Genomic DNA, 24,338 nt, shown 5'->3' with positions numbered 1-24,338 from the left:
GGGCCCCTACTTCACTCAGTGAATGTCCTCATTATCAAAACTCTGATGTATTCCTTCTTAGATAAATGCTTGAATAGTCAGATTCAGTCAGGACTGGGGATTAATCATTGTAGCTGTTTTCTTTACAATAGTTTATATTTTTTCGAAGCCAAAGCATCAATGCAATTGCTGTGTCACATGCATGTCATTGAACTATGTCATTGGGAAGATATATACCATGGAACAATCTTTGTTCATTATGTTCAGTTGAATTCTTCAAACATATTCTATATTATTGTCATATCCTTTACTTGCAGATATTGAAACAACTGGATCAAGTAGCGAATTCTATGACAAATTCAGCATTCGCTATCATATCAGCTGTATTTTTAAGATGTTGTGGACTGTTCCATCCCACCAAATCAAGATCATAGAGGAAGCAAAGTATGTGTCATTATTCTTTTGGGTTCTCTGTCTGTATTCAAATAATAGAATAGTGGGTAAAAATTTCCTTCTTCAGCTAAAGTTGCAGACCTTTCAGTTTAAATGTTAGCTCAAGAGTGAAATTATTCATTCTAAAGGATATAAAGTTTTATGTTAGCCCAAAGCTTTTTGAAAAAAGGCAGGGATTTATTGATTTTGCCTTTCTGGAAATATGTGCTTACATATATGAATACTGTATATAATCACTTATAAGTCTAATCAAATTGCAACAACAAAGATCCTGATCTGCCATCACATAATGCACCTGCAGATCAGGGTTTTTTTTGTTTGTTCTACTGATTACTCCTGACAAACAGCACATACACAGATCTGCCAGCACATTATGTGACAGCAGATGTGGGTCTGTGCAGTTTGCAGTTGAACTTGTCTTATAAGCAGGTATATATGGTATGGTTCTAGCCCTGCTCTGCTTAAAATGGAAACTTTAAACCTTCAGATATGATTCAAGAATGGTCTCTAAATGTGCAAAACAATTTAAGATTTTTTCTAATGAAAATTATCAAGTTCTAAAAAGTATGGCTGTGTTTTGGTCATCTTAGCAAAATGTAACTGTCAGAAATAATTGTAGAAACTTATTTATATTTGCTGCCACTGGATATTGTGTATTTTTTACTTTCTGCTGTGTTGTATTCTTAGTGGGCATGAAAAGCTGAACTCACATTATGAACTACATTATCTCATATGTACATCCTTACTACCTTGACGCTCCACAATCATCCTTTGGGTCACATTTGTACTACCTCCCCATTCCACATTCATCCTTTGAGGTTATATCTATACTACCTCTCCACTCCATGCTCATTCCATTGATTATATCATTACTCTCTCTCTGCACCACATCTATTCCCTAGGTATTACACTTAGTACCTCCTGACTCTACACTCATCCCTTGGGTAATATCCTTGGTACCTCCTGACTCTATACTCATCCCCTGGGTAGTATCCTTAGTACCTCCTGACTCTAAACTCATCCCCTAGGTAATATCCTTAGTACCTTCTGACTCTAAACTCATCTCTTAGGTAATATCTTTAGTACCTCCCCACTACACACTCATCCTAGGTAATATCCTTAGTACCTCCTGACTCAACACTCATCCCCTGGATAATATCCTTAATACCTTCTGACTTGACACTCATCCCCAGAGCAATATCCTTAATTCCTTAATACCTCCCCACTTCACACTCATCCCTTAGGTAATCTCCTTAGTTCATCTCGACTCTACTCTCATCCCATGGGTTATATCCTTATTGTCCCCCCATTATACGCTTATCCATTGGGTCATATTTTTACCAACTCCCCATTCCACTTTTATTCTCTGAGTCATATCTTACTACCTCCCACTCCCCACTCATCTCCAGGGTCATATCCTTGGTACCTCTTCACTCAACACTTATTTCAGGGTTATATCTTTACTACTGCTTCGCTCCACTTAGATCTCCTGGATCATATCCTTACTACCTTCCTACTCCACTCCACTCAGATCTCCTGGATCATATCGTTACTACCTTCCTACTCCACTCCACTCAGATCTCCTAGATTATATCGTTACTACCTTCCTGCTCCACTTCACTCAGATCTCCTAGATCATATCCTTACTACCTTCCTACTCCACTCCACTCAGATCTCCTAGATCATATCGTTACTACCTTCCTGCTCCACTCCACTCAGATCTCCTGGATCATATCCTTACTACCTTCCTACTCCACACTCATCACCTGGGTCATATTATTAATACCTCGCTACTCCATGCTCATCCACTTGGTCATTTCCTTACTACCTCGTTACAAGCCATTACACACCTTATCCCTGATTCATAAATTGGAATCAGTTAAGAACTTCTCCAAAAGATCCAACTTGGAGAGGGGGGTGCGAAATAGGTAGGTGTGGAATTGTATTTTGAAAAAACAAATTTCTAAGTCAGTATAGGTTTCTACCTCTCATGCACTTTTTGTGTTAAATGTCAGAAGATATGCATTGTTTTGTGAGACAGTTACATTTCCTTTTAAATTTCGTTATGCTTAAAATTGTTTGTTTTAAAAACTGCATCTTTTGGTCCTAGACATAATTTTTGGTTGAATCTTTGATCTGGGTAGAAGAATGCTTCGTATATGTGTATCTAATGTGTTGATTATATGTACTCTGTTTAATTCACTTTAATTTTATTGCAACTCCTTTTATTTCTGATAGACTTAAGAAAAAGTTCTTTTTGTACATATTTTTCAGCTCTGGTAAGCAGTTTGTGAAGTTTGTAAATATGTTGATGAACGACACAACATTTTTGCTTGATGAGAGTCTTGACTGTCTGAAACGAATTCATGAGGCACAGGAAGAAATGGACAATAAAGTGGAGTGGGACAACAAACCCAGGGTAAAGATCATTCCATGTATCAAAGTATTTGTTAACAATAAACCTGATTTACCTGTCATGCAATTCACACAAACAGTTCTTAACAGATTTATGTTGGGCAGCCTAGACAGTGTAAGTGATGCTTAAGGTGGTGTCTGAGATGGAGGAAACTGGTATGTGCACTGCATGGATCAGCAACACTTTATTGCATCACTGTGGTGATTGAACCTTGAACAGTCACGATAAAATGCAAATGTGATCACCAGTTTTCTATTTATGCCTCAACCTATGCTATGTCTTATTTAAGTATCCGTGTTTTTAATGCAAAAACATGTAATAGTTTTTAAGGTATGAAGATACATATCTCACCTGTGACAACATATAATAATTTATCAGCTATGAAGGTGCTTGGCTCAGATTTATTGATTTCTTCCTGGAATTTTCAGAGGTAGCAGAAGTTTTGAGTCATTTGAGATACAGTTGCCATATGGATTATTTGGATGTTTACCCTAAACATTTGTATAGTCACTCCAGGCTTTCATGTGATTAGATTGGTCAAGTAGACTTGTTACCGCTTACTCCACTGTAGCATCACACTGTGCCAAGACATCTTCAATGTATAATGTCAGAAAAAATAAGAAAGCTTATTTTCCCTGATTCCCCTTGTTGATATGTGAAGTTAAGAGAAATGTATTGTGATAAATTTTGCATATTACTTAGTAGTTGGGAATACACTGTTTTGCTTCATCATTAATAGTAACCTACAACACCTCAAACTTGCCTTTGTGGTGAATTTCACTATCAGACCTTGCTAAATACATAGAAATCTACAGACTGTTAGGGCAATTTTTATTGCAGAATCCCATGATCTGGGTGTTTTTGACTGCATTAAATAAATATATAGTTAGATTACATAGAAATAAATGTTCGGGTACCGACCAGACGAGCAGTTCTCAGGAAAACTAGTCATCTTCTCAACTTGACCATGTAAACATTGACTGTGCAGAGGAAAACTTTACTATTTATTCATCCCTGGGTTAAGTGATGTGGATTTGCACCTTGATAATATCTGTATGTATTTTCTACCTATAACAAGCTCTCAACCTAAGCATTACTTAACATCTAGTGTACATAAATTTTTGATTACTTTGGCTGATTGGATTCCTTTTTGTCACAAAGAAAGCCAGCTTTGTTCTTTTCACATGCACACAATGCAAACTTCATAATGAAAATATTATGTTCCGAGTGAAGAGAGGAGTAAAAGCCCATAGTACCAAGCTTTAATGGGTTCAAGTGTAAAAGCCCATAGTACCAAGCTTTAATGGGTTGAGTTGGTTCTTTAGAGTGAAGGAACCCTGAACATAAGCAAGCAGTTGTTTTCTTACCAAGACTGTCCCATTTATAAAAAGAAAAAATTCTGGTATAGATTTAGAGGAATTATACTCTGAGTTTGAAAATCCACTGAACAAGGTAGATGAAGTGAATAAAAATAAATTGATTTTAAAAATAATTTCTGCACCAGGAGCTGCAACAGAATCAAACTCGGCAGTTGGCTATGGATGAAAGGCAGTGCAGGTCATACCTTACCCTGGCCACAGAGACTGTGGACATGTTCCATTACCTGACAGACAAGATCCAGAAACCTTTCCTTATTCCAGTTAGTAGCTCTTCTGCATCTCTCTCTCTCTCTCTCCCTCTCTCTCTCTCTCTCTCTCTCACACACACACACACACACACACACACTCACACACACACAGTTTCTAAATATTTGAGAATTTACAGTGTTAACATTTTTCAGGGCTCAAATTTGATATTTTTTTTACTGTGTAATTTTATTGCAAGTGGAAAAAAAATCAGCTTAAAAAAATTACTGGCAATTTTTTGTTTGCCATTTACTTTTTTTATATGCTGTAAGCCAGGGATTTGGTAAAAAGAAAAAGCTGTGTTCATTTTTTGTCCATTTAAATTGTAATTATTATTGTCATTTTGGAAAAAGAAAAAATTATGTGCCCCGCTGATTGTTTTTCTATTTTAGATGTGATTTTTTAAAGGGCAATATAATGCATTTGACAAGAAAAAAGAATTAATTTAGTATATTTGCGTTTCTTAGGTGGAACATCTTTAGAAAATCTCAAGCACTAAAATATTTTGGCATCACAATTAATAGTGCAAATAGTGCAAAGACATGGTATGGTTCATATTATAAAATATTCCGAAAGGCAAATCATGCTTTAGGCCTAGTTAGATCTAATTTGCCCACAAAATGTAAAAGAAATAGCTTTCCAAGGTTTAGTTATACCTGTTTTAGAATAGCGTTGCATAGCTTGAGATCCCCACTCCTAAATATTACAGGATGAACTTAAAAAAATTCAAAGCATGCACTTGGATTGGCTTCGTCCAATTATGACTATAACACTATAAAGTATGACCTTACTTTTCAATAAGTGTCTTGGTTTCCCTTAAACTAACATAGATTGGAAAACTGATCATAAAAAATCCTGCTTTTAAAGACCATTGCTATGTAACTACCTGCTTTTAAAGACCATTGCTTTGAGACTATCTGCTTTTAAAAACCATTGCTTTGAGACTATCTGCTTTTAAAGACCACTGCTATGAGACTATCTGCTTTTAAAGACCATTGCTTTGAGACTATCTGCTTTTAAAAACCATTGCTTTGAGACTATCTGCTTTTAAAGACCACTGCTATGAGACAATCTGCTTTTAAAAACCATTGCTATGAGACTATCTGCTTTTAAAGACCATTGCTTTGAGACTACCTGCTTTTAAAGACCATTGCTATGAGACTACTTGCTTTTAAAGACCATTAATATGAGACTACCTGCATTTAGAGACCATTGCTATGAGACTACCTGCTTTTAGAGGCCAGATACTCATTGTATGGATTGATAAATTGTATAGTGTTTGACAACCTGCCTTGGGAGACCAGGATGTTTTGGCAGAATGGGTAGTCTTTCAAGACAGGTTCTACTGCAGTACCTTTTTACGTAGGTTTGAAAAAATGCAGCCAAAATGCCTGTTACTGTTTGACTGAACAAAAAAGAACTAGTAGAAATCAGCATCAGTGTACTGACAAGATACCCATGCTCAAGTGGATAGTTATTAAAATAATATCTCCCTGCAAAAATAACATAATGGAATTTTGATTACAACTAATAATTACAATTGCTGAATCTCCTTAAACCAAATTGATGCATTTTCAAAATTAGTGTTATATATTTTGTTTTAAACATAGTTTGGGGGATAGTTGTGTGGTGCATTAATGTTATTTTTTTATTGGTGTGCATCAGAGTTGAGCTAAGACCACAGTAATCTTGTCTGTGTGCCTAAAAGCATTTCTGCACTTTAGCAGTAATGTTATTATGGCATGGCACTGTACTAATCAAGATGACACATACAGATTTGCATTGTATGGCATGGCACTTTACTAATCAAGATGACACACATACAGATCTGTATTGTACGTCATGGCACTGCATGAATCAAGATGACACACAGATCTGTATTGTACGTCATGGCACTATATTAATCAAGATGACACACAGATCTGTATTGTATGTCATGGCACTGCATGAATCAAGATGACACACGTACAGATCAGTATTGTACGTCGTGGCACTGCATGAATCAAGATGACACACATACAGATCTGTATTGTACGTCATGGCACTGCATGAATCAAGATGACACACATACAGATCTGTATTGTACGTCATGACACTGCATGAATCAAGATGACACACATACAGATCTGTATTTTACGTCATGGCACTGCATGAATCAAGATGACACACATACAGATCTGTATTGTATGGCATGGCATTGTACAAATCAAGATGACACACGTACAGATTTGTATTTTCTGGCATGGCATTGTACTAATCAAGATGACACACGTACAGATTTGTATTTTCTGGCATGGCATTGTACAAATCAAGATTACACATATCCAGATTTTTGCATTTTTGGACTACCAGCTTCACCAGATTAATCAGAACTAATTAGAGACAACTATTTCATTCTTTTGGACATAATAATGAGTGATACAAATATCAGTGATCAGTCATCTTACAATAATACCAGCAGAGTATGTTATCAGAAGAGACAAAGGAACAGATTTTATATAAATGAAGATAATATTAAAGAAGTATTTTTGAATTTGTGAATGAAATGGTGGAACTCAACAGAGTTATCCTACATCCTATTGTAAATATAATGGTTGTGCCCGAATCCAATATGTATTATCAATACATACATATATGGCCACAATTTTAGGTCGCAAGCTAAACAAATTGATAATTGCCAAAAGCGAGTTTGATTTTGCTTTTCAGAATGATGCATGTACCAAAAATAGATGGGGTAGTTGTGGGATAATAAAATCGGGTGAAAAAATGCGTGCTTTTGATACAATGAAGACAAAACTAGTCTGAAATACACTTGTATTTCAACAACTCACATTTGTATAATACCATCCATATTGTGTTTAATACTGTACACGTATATATAAAAAGAATCAATGAATTTTAGTATATATCACATAAAATGTATCCATCAGTCACATCCCCTTAGACAACACAAATAACACATATATAAAAAAGGTAGTTCTTGTTTGATCAATATTCCATTGTCAACAAACATGTGTCACTAAACAATGCACTATGATATTGTCACAAGTAGCACATAGATATTGTTGTTTACATGCTGTATGTACATGTACTTAAACTGGCCTAGATTTTGGTTAGCAGAAGATGGCTTTCATCTTGCCAAGGCTACCCAGGGAAAATGAAAACTTGTGAACAAATTAAAAACACAGCCAGATATCTATGTTTTTAAAAGATTGGAAATTTAATTTCTGTTTAATGCTTCAGTAGCGATCGTAAGCATACAAGTTGTTCTGAAAAAAGGAAATTTTCATGGCACATTAAATGTTTTCAGTCACTTTGGAAAATGCAACAATCCATCAGATTCAATTATATTTATTTACATTTGGTGCTGACTTCCTTTGATGAAAAGGGCTTCATTTTTATTGAAGATTGTAATCGGCTTGCTTTAATGAAGGGTGCATGTGTTATTGAAGTCACTGCTAAAGAACAACTTTGGAGGATGAAACAAATGCCTGTTTGTTACTCTGGTGGTAACATCAAATAACTATAGAACATTGAGACTAATTTTTTTGATCATTTGCCTGGAACAATTGGTGCTCAAAGGTATCAGTTTCCTTTGAAGTTTCAGCAAAACTATTTTTTCTGAATATGTTAAAACAAAAATTATCTGTTTGGTTGGTTGGTTATAGTCTTTCTGTTCCTGCCTTCAAAAGATGGCTACTTGTAGCTGGTCCAGTAGCATGACTATTTGAGTGTATCACAGCATACCGGTACTCAGGCCAGATGTCAGCATAAGCAGATTATGATACAATGCACTGTTAAGATGGTTTGTCAATATGAACAAAGAATCTGTTTATGTAATAATAGATAGATTCCAGTGCATTTTATATCCAAGTTTGCAGCTTTCTTTCACAGTGCATTTTAATTTCTCAACTCCAAACCCTTGACTGTATATACAAGCTTAAACAGCCAATAATGTTATGCCCCAAAAGATTGTCAGATGGTATATTTTGTCGTCAATAAGGAAAAAGAATTACAATTTGCAACATTGGCAAAGCACAGTGTGATCTCTGAATAAACTTTTTATTCATTATTTTTCATACTTTTAAGAAGGAAAAAATATTTTTTCTTGTACAAGAAATATGCATGTTTATGAAATTTCAGGAGTCACAACACAGTCATTTTATATTAGAATTCATACAAGATCTCTTCCCAAATGATAGTAAACTTTTTACATGGTATTTTTTTAACTTTTAAGAAGACAAATATATTTTTTCTCATATGAAAAAAGCAACAACATGCATATGAAATTTTGGGAGCCACACCATGACCATGTTATTTCCAGATTCATGTTATTGTGAAGTGTGCTATAGTGGGGTCGCATGGTATGTACAGTATGTAGACCATTCCAGGAATTGGCTGTTATAATGGAGTGTGCTATAGTGGGGTCACACGGTATGTACAATATGTAAACCATTCCAGTAATTGGCTGGTATTGTGAAGTGTGTTAAAGTGGGGTCACATGGTATGTACAATATGTAAACCATTCCAGTAATTGGCTGTTATAATGGAGTGTGCTAAAGCATTGTCACATGGTATGTACAATATGTAAATCATTCCAGTAATTGGCTGTTATAGTGAAGTGTGCTAAAGTGGAGTCACATGGTATGTACAATATGTAAACCATTCCAGTAATTGGCTGTTATAATGGAGTGTGCTAAAGCATTGTCACATGGTATGTACAATATGTAAATCATTCCAGTAATTGGCTGTTATAATGGAGTGTGCTATAGTGGGGTCACATGGTATGTACAATATGTAAACCATTCCAGTAATTGGCTGTTATTGTAAAGTGTGCTATAGTGGGGTCACATGGTATGTACAATATGTAAATCATTCCAGTAATTGGCTGTTATAATGGAGTGTGCTATAGCATGTCACATGGTATGTACAATATGTAAACCATTCCAGTAATTGGCTGTTATAATGGAGTGTGCTAAAGCATTGTCACATGGTATGTACAATATGTAAATCATTCCAGTAATTGGCTGTTATTGTGGAGTGTGCTATAGCATGGTCACATGGTATGTACAATATGTAAACCATTCCAGGAATTAGCTGACAGATTAGCTGCCATGTTGAATTTCAACCTCCAGCAACTGTGTGGATCAAAGTGTAAGAATCTGAAAGTGAAGAATCCAGAAAAATATGGTTGGGAACCGAAGAAGCTTCTGAATTCTCTGACAGACATCTACCTTCATCTAGACTGTGATGAGTTTGCTGAATCCATAGCTAATGATGAGGTAATCTTGTGTATCCTCAGTATCCAACCATCTTCCTGTCTGCCTACCATCTATCTATTGCAGCCTGTCGATCTGCTTTTATTATTATGTTTGGTGTCTCAGTGTATATGGCACTGAAACTTGTTGAGTTTGTCTCACTGATGCATTATTGTGACCAGTAAATGGAATCTAAAGATTTCATACAAATTGGCTTTAGAATTATTCTTTAAATTTCCATTTTACCAGGTGCATTGGTGGCCATGACTACTTGATTTATGTCCCCTTTCATCATAATTTATTTTACTTACATTTTTTGTCTGTATATGTATTATTATCTCCTAATGCTAAGGTTAGGAGACATGCAAATAGTCTATGTTGTTCCATCCATCTGTTTTTCTATCTGACCTTCAATGTTTCCATCTATCCATCTGCCTAGTTAACACTATGTCATCTACATTTATTAATAGATCTGAACCAAATATGATGTGTAGATTTATCATAACAACAGCTCAGATGAGTTCAGTTATCACATTTTATGCATACTTTTAGAGGTTATACCAAGATCATCTCAAAATAGGCATTTACTAGTGCCCAGCAATAAGTCAGATAAGTTTGATGATAAACACAGATTGCACATGTTTCATAGAGTTATGGCCCTTTTATCATTGTTTGCACATATTAGAGTTATGGCCCTTTATCATCACAGTTTGCACATATTTTTCTTACAGTTATGGCCCATTATCATGACAGTTTGCACATATTTTTTAGAATTGTGGCCATGACTGCCTAAGCATTTGCATGCTAATGCACAAGCCTTTTTGAACACTGGCAACCACATGTTCAGTTTGATTTAAATCCAATTTGCTGTGAAGCTTCATCTAAACTAGAGTTTGGATGAATTTGATGATGATCATCTTTATCTTGATTTAAAGAATTATGACTTTTGTAGTCTTAGAATAGCTTCCTAGTGGCTTGCATTCACACATTCTTTATTGCTTGCAATCAGAACCACAATGAAGTTAAATCTTAACAAGAACTTGGATGAGTTTGATGATGACAAGGTTTTTAACCATGTTATACATAGTTATTACCTTGTTTCATTTAAACTATATTGACTGTAAAACTTCACCCAGCAAGGTCTGATGTGATGAGTAGATTTTAGCTGTAAAGTATTTCTACAGAGGTGATATTTCAGATCAAACTATGAATGTGCCCGATTAATCTCATATGAGGAAGATAATGAGCAACATATGTGCATGTTGATAATGTGATCTTGCATCTGAATGGCTTAGCTTGTTGGCACTTTGGAGACAATTTTTCTGATCCAGTTTTGATCAGTCTTGGAATATGGGTTTATATCATCAATAATTTGGATGATTTTAATAGTGAGCAAGATTCATATATATTAATGACCTGATCTTGCATCTGATTGGTTGTTACCTCTTTGAAAGCCACATTCTAATCCAGTTTAGATCTGACTTGGAATATAGGCTTACATCATCAGAATATAAGATGAGTTTGATAATGAGCAGATCCATGCATCTGATGGCTTGAACTTGTTCACTATAGATTGTGAACACTTGCAGTCATGTTTTACTCAAATCAGGTTTCCATTTCAGCTTATCAAGATCTGTCTATCTTTCCAGCCTCTCTTCTTATGACCATCAAAGCTCAGCAGCTCTTTCAAGATAATTGCCTATTTTTCATCTTGACCTTTTAAAGGTTTTTATAGAGCTATTTTGCTTTCAATCAATTTTAAGTCTTCCCTGCAGTAAGTACTTTTAACCAGCATGGCTGAGAAATCATTCACTATATTCTGAGGTAGGTAGTAATGTACATTGCCTCATGGATCCAGATGCACCTTCAGTGTCATACATACATTTATGTTTCTTGTCTACTCAGTTTTGCATAGAGTCCTGGCCATTGACAATTAGCTCTATATCTTTTCATAGGATGTTACATGTAACTGGCTTAGGTCAAGATCCATTCAGCCTTCTTTGATGCGGTTTGGTATAAGCATTGTGTCGTTGACCTGTGTATGCATTTTATGTTTTGTTTTGTTTTGTCAGCTCCATTTTGGATAGAATTATGGCCCTTAACAATGTATTCTGATGCAGTTTCATATTGACACAGACCTAAATGTACCTTTTGTGGATTTTTTGTCTTCAACTTCGTTTTGGATTGTATTGTTTCTATGTATGATTAATGTCATATCTTCACCTGGGATGTTGATCATGTTTGGCATAATTCAAGAACCATAAAACATATCATGGTGCAATTTGATATGAATATTGTCTCATAGCTCAAGATGTGCCTTTTGTAGATTTTGTCTTGTCCACTCCATTTTGAATAGGGTTATGGCCATTGTCAATAAAATTTTTGTCTTCACATGAAAACTTGGAGAATTGCTTGAAGTGAGCATAGCTCAGGTATAATTGTATATATTCTTATGGAGTTCTGTAAAAATGGTGTCTTTTTGACTTTGATGTACCTTATCAGGGTTTTGTCTCATCAATACCTTATTGGACAGAGTTATTGTCCCTGTCAGTCAGTTTCATATCTTTACATGAGATGTTGCTTGTAATCGGCATTGCTCAGGAATCATACAACATATTCTGAGGCAATTTGATATGAAGATTGTTTCATTCACCTAGATGTACTTTATATGTGTTTTGCCTTATGACCCTTGTCAATCAACTTCATATCTTTACAGGGGACATTTATGGTATTGATGGGTCACTGAATGAGACAAATCTTCTCCCAACTTTGGATTCCCAACATTAGGTCTTCTGTTTTAGGCTCTGTGAAACAAATTGTAGTAAGAAGGGCCCTTGAAATGAGCCCATCACTAATAGTGCTGAGTACAAATATATGGCCCTTGAGAGACTTAGAAGAAGCATTCCATTGAGATTTGAATACATTAATCATATTTTCTAACTGATTTGAACTGAATTGTCTGTGTAACTTGATTTTAACAAGGAGTCATATGCCTTCGACTACAGTTAGGTTTTGATAGTGTTTTACAAAGTTATGACCCTTGAACCAGTTAGGCATCTCGTTGGCTTTTGAACACTTATGATGCATTTACATTCTGTTATTAATACAGGGTTTCTCTGAAAGGTTTAGATGAGTTTGAGGATGACCAGATTTTGACAATTGTGCTGAGTTATCACCCTTGACTGAATTTAAATATCCACACATTCCAGTGTATTTTAAATACTAGCATTATTTTGATATCAACCATATTTCCTTAGAAACACTATCTTGACATGATCTCACATTTGTTGGATGATAGCAGATTTGGACCATATTTTACAAAGTTCTTTTTAAAAAAAATTATTTTTTAGAGTTATGGCACTTGACCAGTTTTGAATAGCCATGCATTCCAGTGTAATTTAAGGACTTGCATCAGCACCATGTATTCAGTCAGATATTTAACAACAAAAATTTGGACATTAATTCAGTGACTTTGTCTATAACAAATTGTTAAATACTACATCTAGTTCCAAGTCTTTCAACGGTTTAGTGGCAGTTATTGACGGGGGAACAATGTTAGTGTCACTGGCAACTGTTTGTTCTTCTGCATATGCTTTAGTAGTATTCTCTACTTTTCATAGTTATACAACAGTGTATTGTCATTTATTTCTGTTATCAGCGTTCTTACAAGAAAGAGTTGTTTGATGATGCTGTGTCCAGAATGAGAAAGGCCTGCATCAAAAGAGAGACAGAAATAGAGCAGTTTAAGAACCTTCAGGATAAAGTGGATGCATTTGTTTTACGAAGAAACAGGGCCGAGTTGGACTACGGAGAAATTCCAGAAGAGTTCAAAGGTAATAGTTACTCTTGATAGGAATTTTCTCCATTGATCTGGAATTAAGGAGTCAGTTTGATGGAACTTACCAGAAGAAATATATGTAAGAGTTACTTCCCCTATGATTATGTGTGGATGAAATGGTAAATGTTTAAAATGTACCATATATACTTGTGTACCTTTAGGACCCAACTGCAAACTGTAATTTGTTTGAATTAATCAGTGGAACAACATAGACCCCGATCTGCCAGAGTGCATATTGTTTTAGTAAATCGGTGTTTGACTTATTTACAGGTGTTGACTTATAAGTAATTTGTATTTGTTGGTTTTTCTTCATGATTAGGTATAATTGTTTTTTTGGACTTGTCCAAAATCGGATTCATGTTGTTCCTGACTAGAGACACTGATGTTTTTATTTTGTAAACAAATAATACATAGTTAAAATTTCCCTATGAGTGTGGGTTATATATTAGGATCATTGCGTTGGACTCAGTCAGAGACATTATGTTCACCATGTTCTTTATTATAATTTTAGGTACAGATTTTATTTTGTTGTATATGTGTGTGTGTCAGTCCAATGAGCAGTACTCAGCTGGACAGATGTCAACCACTAATTCTGTATTTACTTTGTATGGGATGCATTTTGGGTTATATGTGTCATATATGCTCATACTGACCAGAGAAGGTATGGGTGACTATAATTACCACTTGCTTTGAACAAGGGGAGAGTAAGAAAGCGCATGATCAGTCTCCATCAGTCATGATGCTGATGTCACCTCAGTTGACACTTACCAGACCTGCCGACCCTTTCGATTTGAGCATCATCAGTCTACCTGTAATGATCATTTAAATACAGACTTACGGAATGATAACAAAACTTACTGAAATACAGTTGTTTTGGTGAAATCTGGATGCTCGCCTGCCCGTGTTTGATTTGGATCTGGTTTCCATATTAGAATCAACAGAGTTGGTCAGGGAACCAGACTAACTTTACAGAAGTACTTCTGATGCTTTCAACTACATATATTTTTTCAAGCCGTTTCATATAGAATTTTCTCAAAATGGTGTCCAAGAAATGATGTGTGTTGGAGATGAACAATAAGCCTTTAAAGAGTTTAAATAGCACAGCAGAAGAATTTAATATTTCTTGAAGGAAGAAAGGAAGCATCCCCTACGTTGATTGGGCATTATGTGTTGATTTTGAATATGTAATGTCATAGTGGAGTTGATTCACTCTGGGATATTTAAAGATAAGCAAATTACTTCATTAAGTTGAGAGATAGGAAGGGGCTATTGAGCTTCATAGGGTTTGTCTGCAGTTTGTGAAACTGTACTCATGGTAATATGTACTTTGCAAACTTTTTCATTACACATAATGTTTACTGTTGCTAGATACTATTGGTAATTAAGGTGTATGTTCTTTATAACTTTTTTCACATTACTGTTGCTGCCTCTGTCTCTGATTATACTTTTGAAATTTTTAAATGCATATTTCCAACTTGACAACATCAGTCCATGATATTTTATTACACCTTACTGAAAATTGGTCTAACTTACAAAAAATTATTGATTGCCTTATTGAGAAGGTCTTGTTATAGTTAGCAGGTCTGCTTCACTCCCTGTTGCCATAGACATTTAAGATTTTCATGAAAATTCAATGGGTCAGGATGAACATGGTAGAGCAACCCATCCAGACCAGTGGTATGCAGTTAACACAGATTTATCCCAGTACTGGCTGTGGTGATCTTTCCCAGGAAAGCCAGTCATTGACTTGGGCTACCAGAGGCCATGGTTACTAATGACACCATTGCTACATGTAATTCAGTCTCAACCTATGCCTTCATTCCAAGGACTGGGTATGGTCATGGATTTTTCCCTGTATATCTATTCCCAGCTTGAGGACACCAATAGTGCCAAGTGCCTGGCCATGACAGTTTTAGTGCTGACTCTCACCCATACACCAAGCACATTAAATATACAGCTCTTCCCCATTATGATACAGTATTTGGAGCAGTATAGTGAAAATGATTGAATAGTGATCGCACTTTTGTTTTGGGGAGGGGATGAACAACATGCTGTTACTTTTTTAAATAAATTTAAGTTTCTTTTAACTGCATGGTATTTATTCATTTAATTGTGATTAATAATTATATTTTAAAAAGTAAATAAAAATATACATATAATACCAAGCATCAGGTTGCTTTCTTTCAACCCATATTGTAACTCATCATTTGGTTTATCAGTTGTACAACAGGCATCTCTTCAATCACTGTTTATCTTGAAATCTCACTTCCTAGGACCCTTTACCCTAAAGCTATCCACAGGATCCCATCAAGGCAAAAGTGGGAGCTCTTGCTTTTTGTTACTAATTAAAAAAGAAGGGATGATATTTCTGTTTTAAGTTCTGTCATCCTGGATGAGATGGTTTATTCACTGTTTGTGAAGGACTAGCTTGAGACAAAGTGCATTTCTGGCAGATATTGGCTTACGAGATTTGGGTGGTCACCAATATAATAGCATTTAAGTGCAACTGCTCCCAAACTGACATCTTCCAAGCTGTGTGATAGAGGTCAGAGTCAGCATGTTGTTGCTTTTTCATCGGAGACCTTTGATCACAAAGGGCACTGTTGGACCTGGTAGCACAATAGGCTACATTCCAGTGTCATTCAGTAGCTTGATAATGATGTGGCTTACTCAAAATCCACAGGAACGCTCTGGTGGCCTAAGTGGTTAGAGCATCCACCTCAGATGCAGGTGGGTGTGGTTTTGAACCGCAGCCGAGTCATACCAAAGACTTTTAAAAATGGTACTAGCTGCTACCTTGCTTGGCATTCAGCTTTAAGAGGTTAGTGTTAGGACTGGTCAGCCTGGTGTCAAGATAATGTGACTGGTTTGGACATGATGCTGCATGTCTGCAGCTTGATACCCCAGTGCAAGACATCACCATAAACTGCTACACTGCAGACATTGTAGCAGTATGACTGAAAAATTGTTAAAGCTATGTTAGAAGTCCAAGTCACACACATAAACTTCCACAGGTTTGCAGGAGTGCAACTTTTTCTCCTAACCACATCCATGCATAAACCATGTGCTAACCTTAGCTGTTATCTCATATGAAACTTGAAACTAGTGCCAAAGGGAATTGGCTCCTATTTCTTATGCCCATTCTCCTAGGGTATCCTGATCAGGTGATGTATTTGAAGAAGAAACCAATTTTTAGGGTAGGTTTCTTTGATAGTACTTCTCTAATTATAATATGGGTTCACTCTCCAGTATACAATACCTCTTAAGTGGTAATTGATGCATCGACCAACACTCCAAGGTGAGACCACTCTCATCAGACCTCCCTTTTTGGAAACAAGACTTTTAGCACATTTGTTTTAATGCAAACCTGGGATGGTGGGAGTTTTCAGGTAGTGGAGGTTATCCTAGAATATTATGATCAGATAAATACTATCAAAGAAACCAATTTTACTCCAAAAATTACTTTCTCCTAAATAAATCATTATTCAATGGACAAGAAGATTTTAATGATATCTCTACTATTTGTGCTGTTTTTCCTCCTTTCAGAAAAAATGAGGGAAAAAACAATTTCTGCATGTCACAAATATATCTTTATCAAAGTTTTTTTCCAAAGAAGAAATATTTGGTAATTCTGGTTCATACAGTAGGTTAACTATGCAATTTATTTTTAACAGATACCTCCCATTTCATTAAAACATAACAGGCTTGCTATTTATCTAATTGCAATAATGACTAAAAAATATTTCATCTCAAAAACAGGCAAAAAACATGAAAGGTAAGTTATGACTGACAAAAATGTTGTTATCACCATTGTTCTTCATAATTTCCCTATTCGTCACCATTGTTCTTCATAATTTCCCTATTCATCACCATTGTTCTTCATAATTTCCCAATTCTTCACCTAGATCCTCTAATGGACACCCTGATGAGGGACCCAGTACAGCTCCCAGGGGGTACCATCATGGATAAGCCAATCATTCTGCGTCATCTTCTCAACTCTCAGACTGATCCCTTCAACAGACAGCCCCTTACAGAAGATCAGCTAAAACCAGGTAAATCAGAGTTGAACCTTTCTTTGTACTGATTCAGAATAACAGATTCAGCTGTCTACCGATTATTGTACTGTGCTTCACAAATAATCATACATAGAAAAAGAAATCACAGGTTTTTGTTCCAAAGGGATCAAGTTATTATAGGATTTCATAGGAGTATTTCACAAAATGACTTCAATCTGTTACACATATTAGTCAGTCAAATACAAAATACATTCAGTCTTGTACACATATCATGATCTGTTGGTCTAATTGACAATGCATTCAGTCTTTTAGACACATCAGTTGGTCTAATTAGACAATACATTGAGGCTATTTGTTATAAAGTAGTCTTTCTGTAAACCACCACCTCCTGTGGACTTTTGATATATTTCATTCGCAGTAGTTGTTTTAATCAGACCTTCTTATACTTGCCACCTCTGTAATACATTGAGAATGTTTGTTTGATTTACAGAAGTAGGATCATGTATGAGACAGTATTATGACAAATTCTTCTAAGAGTTACATTCCCCTGATATAATTTTGAGATCTTTTCCATTTGTTCTTAGAAACAGAAAATTATGACAGGTTTTACTTTACCAGAGTGAACACTAAACATCTGTCCTTATATGCTCCAGTCATACAGGTGTAGGTGTGTAGTATGTTATGAATATCTTTCTGTCATGTCATGTCACAACAGATGATGGTAATTTATGTTATCTGCTATACCACTAATAAAGAATATAATGTGCACAGTGGTATTATAATGCTCCAGCCATATCCATGGAAGGGCATATAGCGTGCACAAGATAGTATTATAATGCCCAAGCCATAGCCATGGAGGGGCATATAGCTTGCCAAAGATGGTAATTATAATGCCCCAGCCATATCCATGGAGGGGCATATAGAGTGCCAAAGATGGGAATTATAATGCCCCAGCCATATCCATGGAGGGGCATATAGAGTGCTAAAAATGGTAATTATAATGCCCCAGCCATATCCATGGAGGAGCATATAGAGTGCTACAAATGGTAATTATAATGCCCCAGCCATATCCATGGAGGGGCATATAGCATGCCAAAGATGTTAATTATAATGCCCAAGCCATATCCATGGAGGAGCATATAGAGTGCCAAAGATTTTAATTGTAATGCCCCAGCCATATCCATGGAGGGGCGTATAGAGTGCCAAAGATGTTAATTGTAATGCCCCAGTCACATCCATGGAGGGGCATATAGCGTGCCAAAGATGTTAATTATAATGCCCAAGCCATATCCATGGAGGGGCATATAGAGTGCCAAAGATGGTAATTATAATGCCCTAGACATATCAGTGGAGGGGCATATAGAGTGCTACAAATGGTAATTATAATGCCCCAGCCATATCCATGGAGGGGCATATAAAGTGCTAAAATGGTAATTATAATGCCCCAGCCATATCCATGGAGGGGCATACAGCATGCCAAAGTCGGTAATTATAATGCCCCAGCCATATCCATGGAGGGGCATATAGCGTGCCAAAGATGGTTATTATAATGTCTCAGCCATATCCATGGAGGGGCCTATAGCGTGCCAAAGATGGTAATTATAATGCCCCAGCCACATCCATGGCGGGGCATATAACGTGCCAAAGATGGTAATTTTAATGCCCCAGCCATATCCATGGAGGGGCATATAGCGTGCCAAAGATGGTAATTATAATGCCCCAGCCATATCCATGGAGGGGCATATAGCGTGCCAAAGATGGTAGTTATAATGCCTCAGCCATATCCATGGAGGGGCATATAGAGTGCCAAAGATGGTAATTATAATGCCCCAACCATGTCCATGGAGGGGCATATAGAGTGCTAAAAATGGTAATTATAATGCCCCAGCCACATCCATGGAGGGGCATACAGCATGCCAAAGATGGTAATTATAATGCCTCAGCCATATCCATGGAGGGGCATGTAGCATGCCAGAGATGGTAATTATTATGTCCCAGCCATATCCATGGAGGGGCATATAGTGTGCAGATGATGGTAATTATAATGTCCGAGCCATATCCATGGAGAGGCATATTGTGTGTAACTGATATCCTTCTGTCATGTCTTGTCACAATCTGTAATTTGTGTTACCAGCCATATCAATGGAGGGGGCATATAGTGTGCAGATGATAGTAATTTGTATTCCTCAGCCACCTGTCAAAATAGATGATTGCAATTTGTATGTCCCAGCCATACCTATGAAGGGGACATATAAGTGTCATTCTTGTCACATCCTGTGCATTAAAAGTATTGTTTCCACTCCATAACTGTTTAAGGACCTAATGGACTGAGACAAAATTTGTATGAGACTCCACATGACAAAGATCCAGTCCAGATTGATTTCACCATGGAAGTTTTCTCTTTGATTACATTATACTGGTGGGGACAGCCATGTTTTATGCACCCATTCTTGTTGATTTTGCACTCCAGTGACTTGTGTGTTTGGATTTGTGCACTTTAAATACATTACTGGGTATATCTTAACAAGGAAATAGGTGCCAAATGCTTTTCCCAAGGACACTCTAAGGCAGCCAACCTGGGCGGCCATGGTGGGTATCAAACCATCGACTTGTGGACTGAGAGTACGATGCTGTATGGAGTTACTGCAGCTACACTGATGAAGGAAACTGGTGATGTACTAGGCCTGTTGTAACTCTGTCATATAAGTTTTGCTTGTTTTACCAACCTGGTATCCAATATATGTCTTAGGATGATGTAGCCTCATTAAATAGCACATACAGTGGTCCCCCTCTTATACGGCCACCCCTTCTGCATGGGGAAAGTGGCCTTATAAGACAAGTGGCCTTTTCAGAGGGGGACTATATTTTTTTGTGAGAAGTATATGTACTGTACATAGTAAGAAAGCTACATACTTCAAAGCAATTAATAACTTCATTTAATATCTTCGTTTAAAAGAAACATTAATTATTAAAAGGTTCTTCTTGTCTTAAGAATAGACTTATTTCAACTGAATATACATTAATAGTTCTTATTCTTGACATAAGCATGATATGCTAGCAGGTATTGTTGTAATGCACATTGCAAAACCATTTAAAAATGTCCTTTAAATCTTGTACATACATAATTCTCTTTCCATTTGTTCTATTTCCCCACTGCTGCTGAATAATCTCCTTATCGGTTACGACATTGTTTATTCAAGTCTTTTCAGCATAAAATTGTTTTTATTCTAGTCTATTCTACATAAAAGTACCCCCCTCCACCCCCCGATGTCATTGAGTAGAATAACCGACTTTATTCTAAAGTAATACGTCTCCATTTATGTCATGACATGTAAATGTTTGGTAATCTTTTATTCGGATGTTGCTAACTGTATTTGATTTAATTATGCAGATGAAACTTTTGTACAGTGGACAAAATGCCTTCTTCATAAAGGAAGCGAGAGATGTATTGTCACATGATGTTTCGGTCTTTGTCTGGTACCCTGTTTTGTTCGAGGTTAATTTCTCTGTGTGTGTTAATCCACAAAATCTAAAATTAGCCGATGCTGACCATGTTATGATCTTGACAATTTACGTCTGGTTGTAATCATCAAAGAGAAGAACTCGACAAATGTGTGAAGCCCAAAACTCTATCACAGCACTGTTGAGCCCATTTCCTGTAAACATCGGCTTTTACAGATAATGATATAATATTAATTGTAGTGTTTACATGTACTTTAGCCAACACTTTTTTCAGTAATAGAAACTGACATGGGGAGACAGGTATCGACAGTAGAGGTAATCTGATTACTTAAGCCATGAATTAATTATTGGTTCTGGACACATTTGAAATAAAAAGTGCTGCTTGTGTTTGGAACGTTTCAAATTTATGTACTAATTTGCTGGTTAATTATGCAGACAAAACTTTTGTACAGTGGACAAAAGTACCTCACGTTAGAGGGGTGGCCATTCTTGAGGGGTACTTTTGAACACAAATTCATCGGTGCCTAGGGATGCTGGCCATAAGAAGCGGGTGGCCACTGGTTTGGGGGACCGTTCAAAAGGGGGACCACTGTATTTATTGTACAGCAAAGGTCAGCGTGAATTATTCAGATAAAATTACTTGCTTTCTTTCTTTTCTCTTCTTTTGATAACCAATATTACAGATAGTTTTTATGGGTATTAATAAGATAAAAGTTATGAAATATATTTTTTTTGAGACAGGGTTTTGTTTTATTTTCACAGCTTTGGAACTAAAGGCAAGAATAGAACAATGGATGAAGGGACGTGAAACAGAATTTAAACATAAAAAATGAGAATCAGAGAGAGAAAACAAAAGAAATGACCTGCTTTTCCACTGTTGTACTGAACATACATCGCAAGATTTCCTACAGCTGCAGATTTTTTGTGTTTTGTTTTCATTTATTTGATCAGTGTCTTATATCACATTATACACGTGTTGATAGTCTTTCAAGGCTTTGAAATTTCATGTCATTAAAATGTATATCCTATATCTGAAGGTGAAACCCCACTTATAGTGTTGCCTGCTGTATTGGCCAGCTTGTTCACTAAAATCAGTGAGACCGTTTTTAACAATACTTACAGCTTGTTATTACTTGAACGCATTTTTCTCATCTTCAGTTCTAATGAAATTTCTGACATGCTTAGTGGTCATCATTTCTTTGTTGTCTCGAGAAGGTTTTAGACTGGTATTTATTTCAACAGAATTTAATGAACTTTTTTGACATCAAGAGTGTCACCATTTTCCTTGCTTTGTATCGGTACTTATTCATCTCCACAGAGGATATTGTGTCAGATGCTGTTAAATGGAAGAACAGGTTTTTTAACCAAAGACCAACATATTTAATTAATTAATAAACGGGTATTGAAACAAAATTACATGCTGTGATTTAATTGTACGAGGTAAAAAAATATGTAGTTTTCATGGGTGATATAGATAAAATAAAATTAAAATCAGTAAGTAAAGTTAAGCCTGATCAAACCACAACTTAATTTTATATTTTTTATTGTAGTTTTCAAAACAGAAATTTGATACCCACAATTTTTAAGAGATTGACAACAATTTATGTTTTGAACTGAGGTTATGTTGTCCAGAGGAAGACTGAAAACAAGACAGTCTCCATCAAGTTTATCTTCTGTCAGTAATTTTATAAGAGGGTTGTAGAAATTTTTTGATTGGTTATGAAAGTCAGTGTACGAAGTTTTAGTATTTATTTCTGTCAGGAAGGATAAAACTATTCTTCAGGAAACAAGGTAAGGACTCAAATTGTTCTTCAGGAAACAAGGTAAAGACTCAAATTGTTCTTCAGGAAACCAGATAAGGACTCAAATTGACTTTAATATTACCTTTAATTTTTGTTTCTTCCATTAGACATTTAAAGAAAATTAGTATGATGGTGAAAAAAAGTGGTATTTATAAGCTAGTACATTTATATGTGAAAATTTGAACTCTTATTTTTTGGAATGATATTGCATAATTTGCTGCAGTATCGATTTTAAGAAAATGAGTTCATACTTTCCCTTTTAGTTGGAATAATGTATTTATTATATACTCATTGTTTTATCTAGGACTGATATCTAACCTGCACACGGCACCAAGAACATGGTAGCATGTGTTGTGCACATGATGTGGAATATGGTGCAGTGGAAAATTCTTCACGTTTCCAACAATGTCGAACTGGCAGAGAAAATTTTGAGTATATAACATTTTCACGATATTAATGAGCAAGAGGTTAGGAAGAAAAAATAGGTACCAGTTTTAGGTGATGGAGAGAATGCAGATTTTAAAGGTTTCATTTTATTTCAGTAATACATCATGAAAAAAATAATTCACATCTGACAAATTTTGATAATGAAATAATACCAACTTTTCACTTGATCTGTAGAATAGGAATTGTTATAATTGTTCCATTCATGATCCTTCTAGTGTCAGAATTTTTCCAGCGAGGACACCTTATTTATAGAGGATGTTGTAAATGGTGTGTAAACTGCATTGTAAATTTATATACTTGCAAAGCAAATTTAAGTAAAGGAGCCAAAATTGTTCATGGGATCTTTCTTATTTCCTTGTGATGAAATAACTGTTAAAATTGGTGTAACATATTCATAGAGACAAGGTAAACACCTGGATTTTAAAAAAAAATGTGTTAAAGTATTTATTCTACTTCAGCAAGGAAACATTCACATGTATTAGACTAGTTTTAACATGTTTCTAACACTTGCAAAATCTCAACCTCTCCTTTTCTCTTTGTGTCTGGCTCTGTCTGTGTAATAGTCAGGGGAGTATAAAAATGCATTGATGTGATCAAAAAGTACAAAGAAGAAGAAAATATTCTTATGGTATACCTAGCAAGTTTGGTACATGCTTTGAAATACTGTTGAGAATTTCATTTTATAGTATCATTCAAATATTGGTTTGCAGAAAGTGTCATTTTCATCAATCTTCATGGATCTGTCTTGGACAGAGATCACATTCATAATTGTGTTATACTACATTGGATCTTAAAAATGGTTTATAGCAAGCAGTAATTCCACAACAAAATATGGTGCCTATGAATAAAATTAAAAGTATCGTGAATCTTTTTATTTGCATTGTGTTCATTGTCTTTATGCATTTTATTCTCTTGTTTATTTGTAAATTTGTTTTAAATAAATTTGTGTATATGTTCAATGTACAGTTGTATTGAACAAATAAAATTTCTCGTCTTGGTCTAATTGCCATCATTCATTCCAAATTGATACATTGCATACATG

The 24,338-nt window shown here is 35.7% G+C and overlaps 1 protein-coding gene across 1 annotated transcript; it reads left to right on the top strand.

The window, feature by feature from the left end:
- Positions 1-299: 299 nt before the first annotated feature.
- Positions 300-24,299, top strand: LOC149782456 (ubiquitin conjugation factor E4 B-like). Its single transcript, XM_089933874.1, has 7 exons — positions 300-423; positions 2,707-2,851; positions 4,353-4,487; positions 9,564-9,755; positions 13,390-13,564; positions 17,475-17,621; positions 21,810-24,299. The coding sequence occupies exons 1-7, from the start codon at positions 374-376 to the stop codon at positions 21,878-21,880; spliced, it is 915 nt and encodes a 304-aa protein (XP_089790000.1). The 5' UTR covers positions 300-373; the 3' UTR covers positions 21,881-24,299.
- The last annotated feature ends 39 nt before the right edge of the window (positions 24,300-24,338 follow it).

This window comes from Sinohyriopsis cumingii, chromosome 15 (genome assembly GCF_028554795.1).
Source record: "Sinohyriopsis cumingii isolate HCF-2022 chromosome 15, ASM2855479v2, whole genome shotgun sequence".
NCBI classification, from domain to species: Eukaryota; Metazoa; Mollusca; class Bivalvia; order Unionida; family Unionidae; genus Sinohyriopsis; species Sinohyriopsis cumingii.
This window is presented reverse-complemented; position numbering and strand designations above follow the sequence as displayed.

Excerpts from the sequence above, each read along its gene's own strand:
- LOC149782456 (XM_089933874.1), top strand. The coding sequence starts at position 374 with ATGTTGTGGACTGTTCCATCCCACCAAATCAAGATCATAGAGGAAGCA. Across the intron at positions 2,852-4,352 it reads AGTGGGACAACAAACCCAGG|GAGCTGCAACAGAATCAAAC; the intron begins GTAAAGATCATT and ends TTTCTGCACCAG. Across the intron at positions 13,565-17,474 it reads AATTCCAGAAGAGTTCAAAG|ATCCTCTAATGGACACCCTG; the intron begins GTAATAGTTACT and ends TTCTTCACCTAG.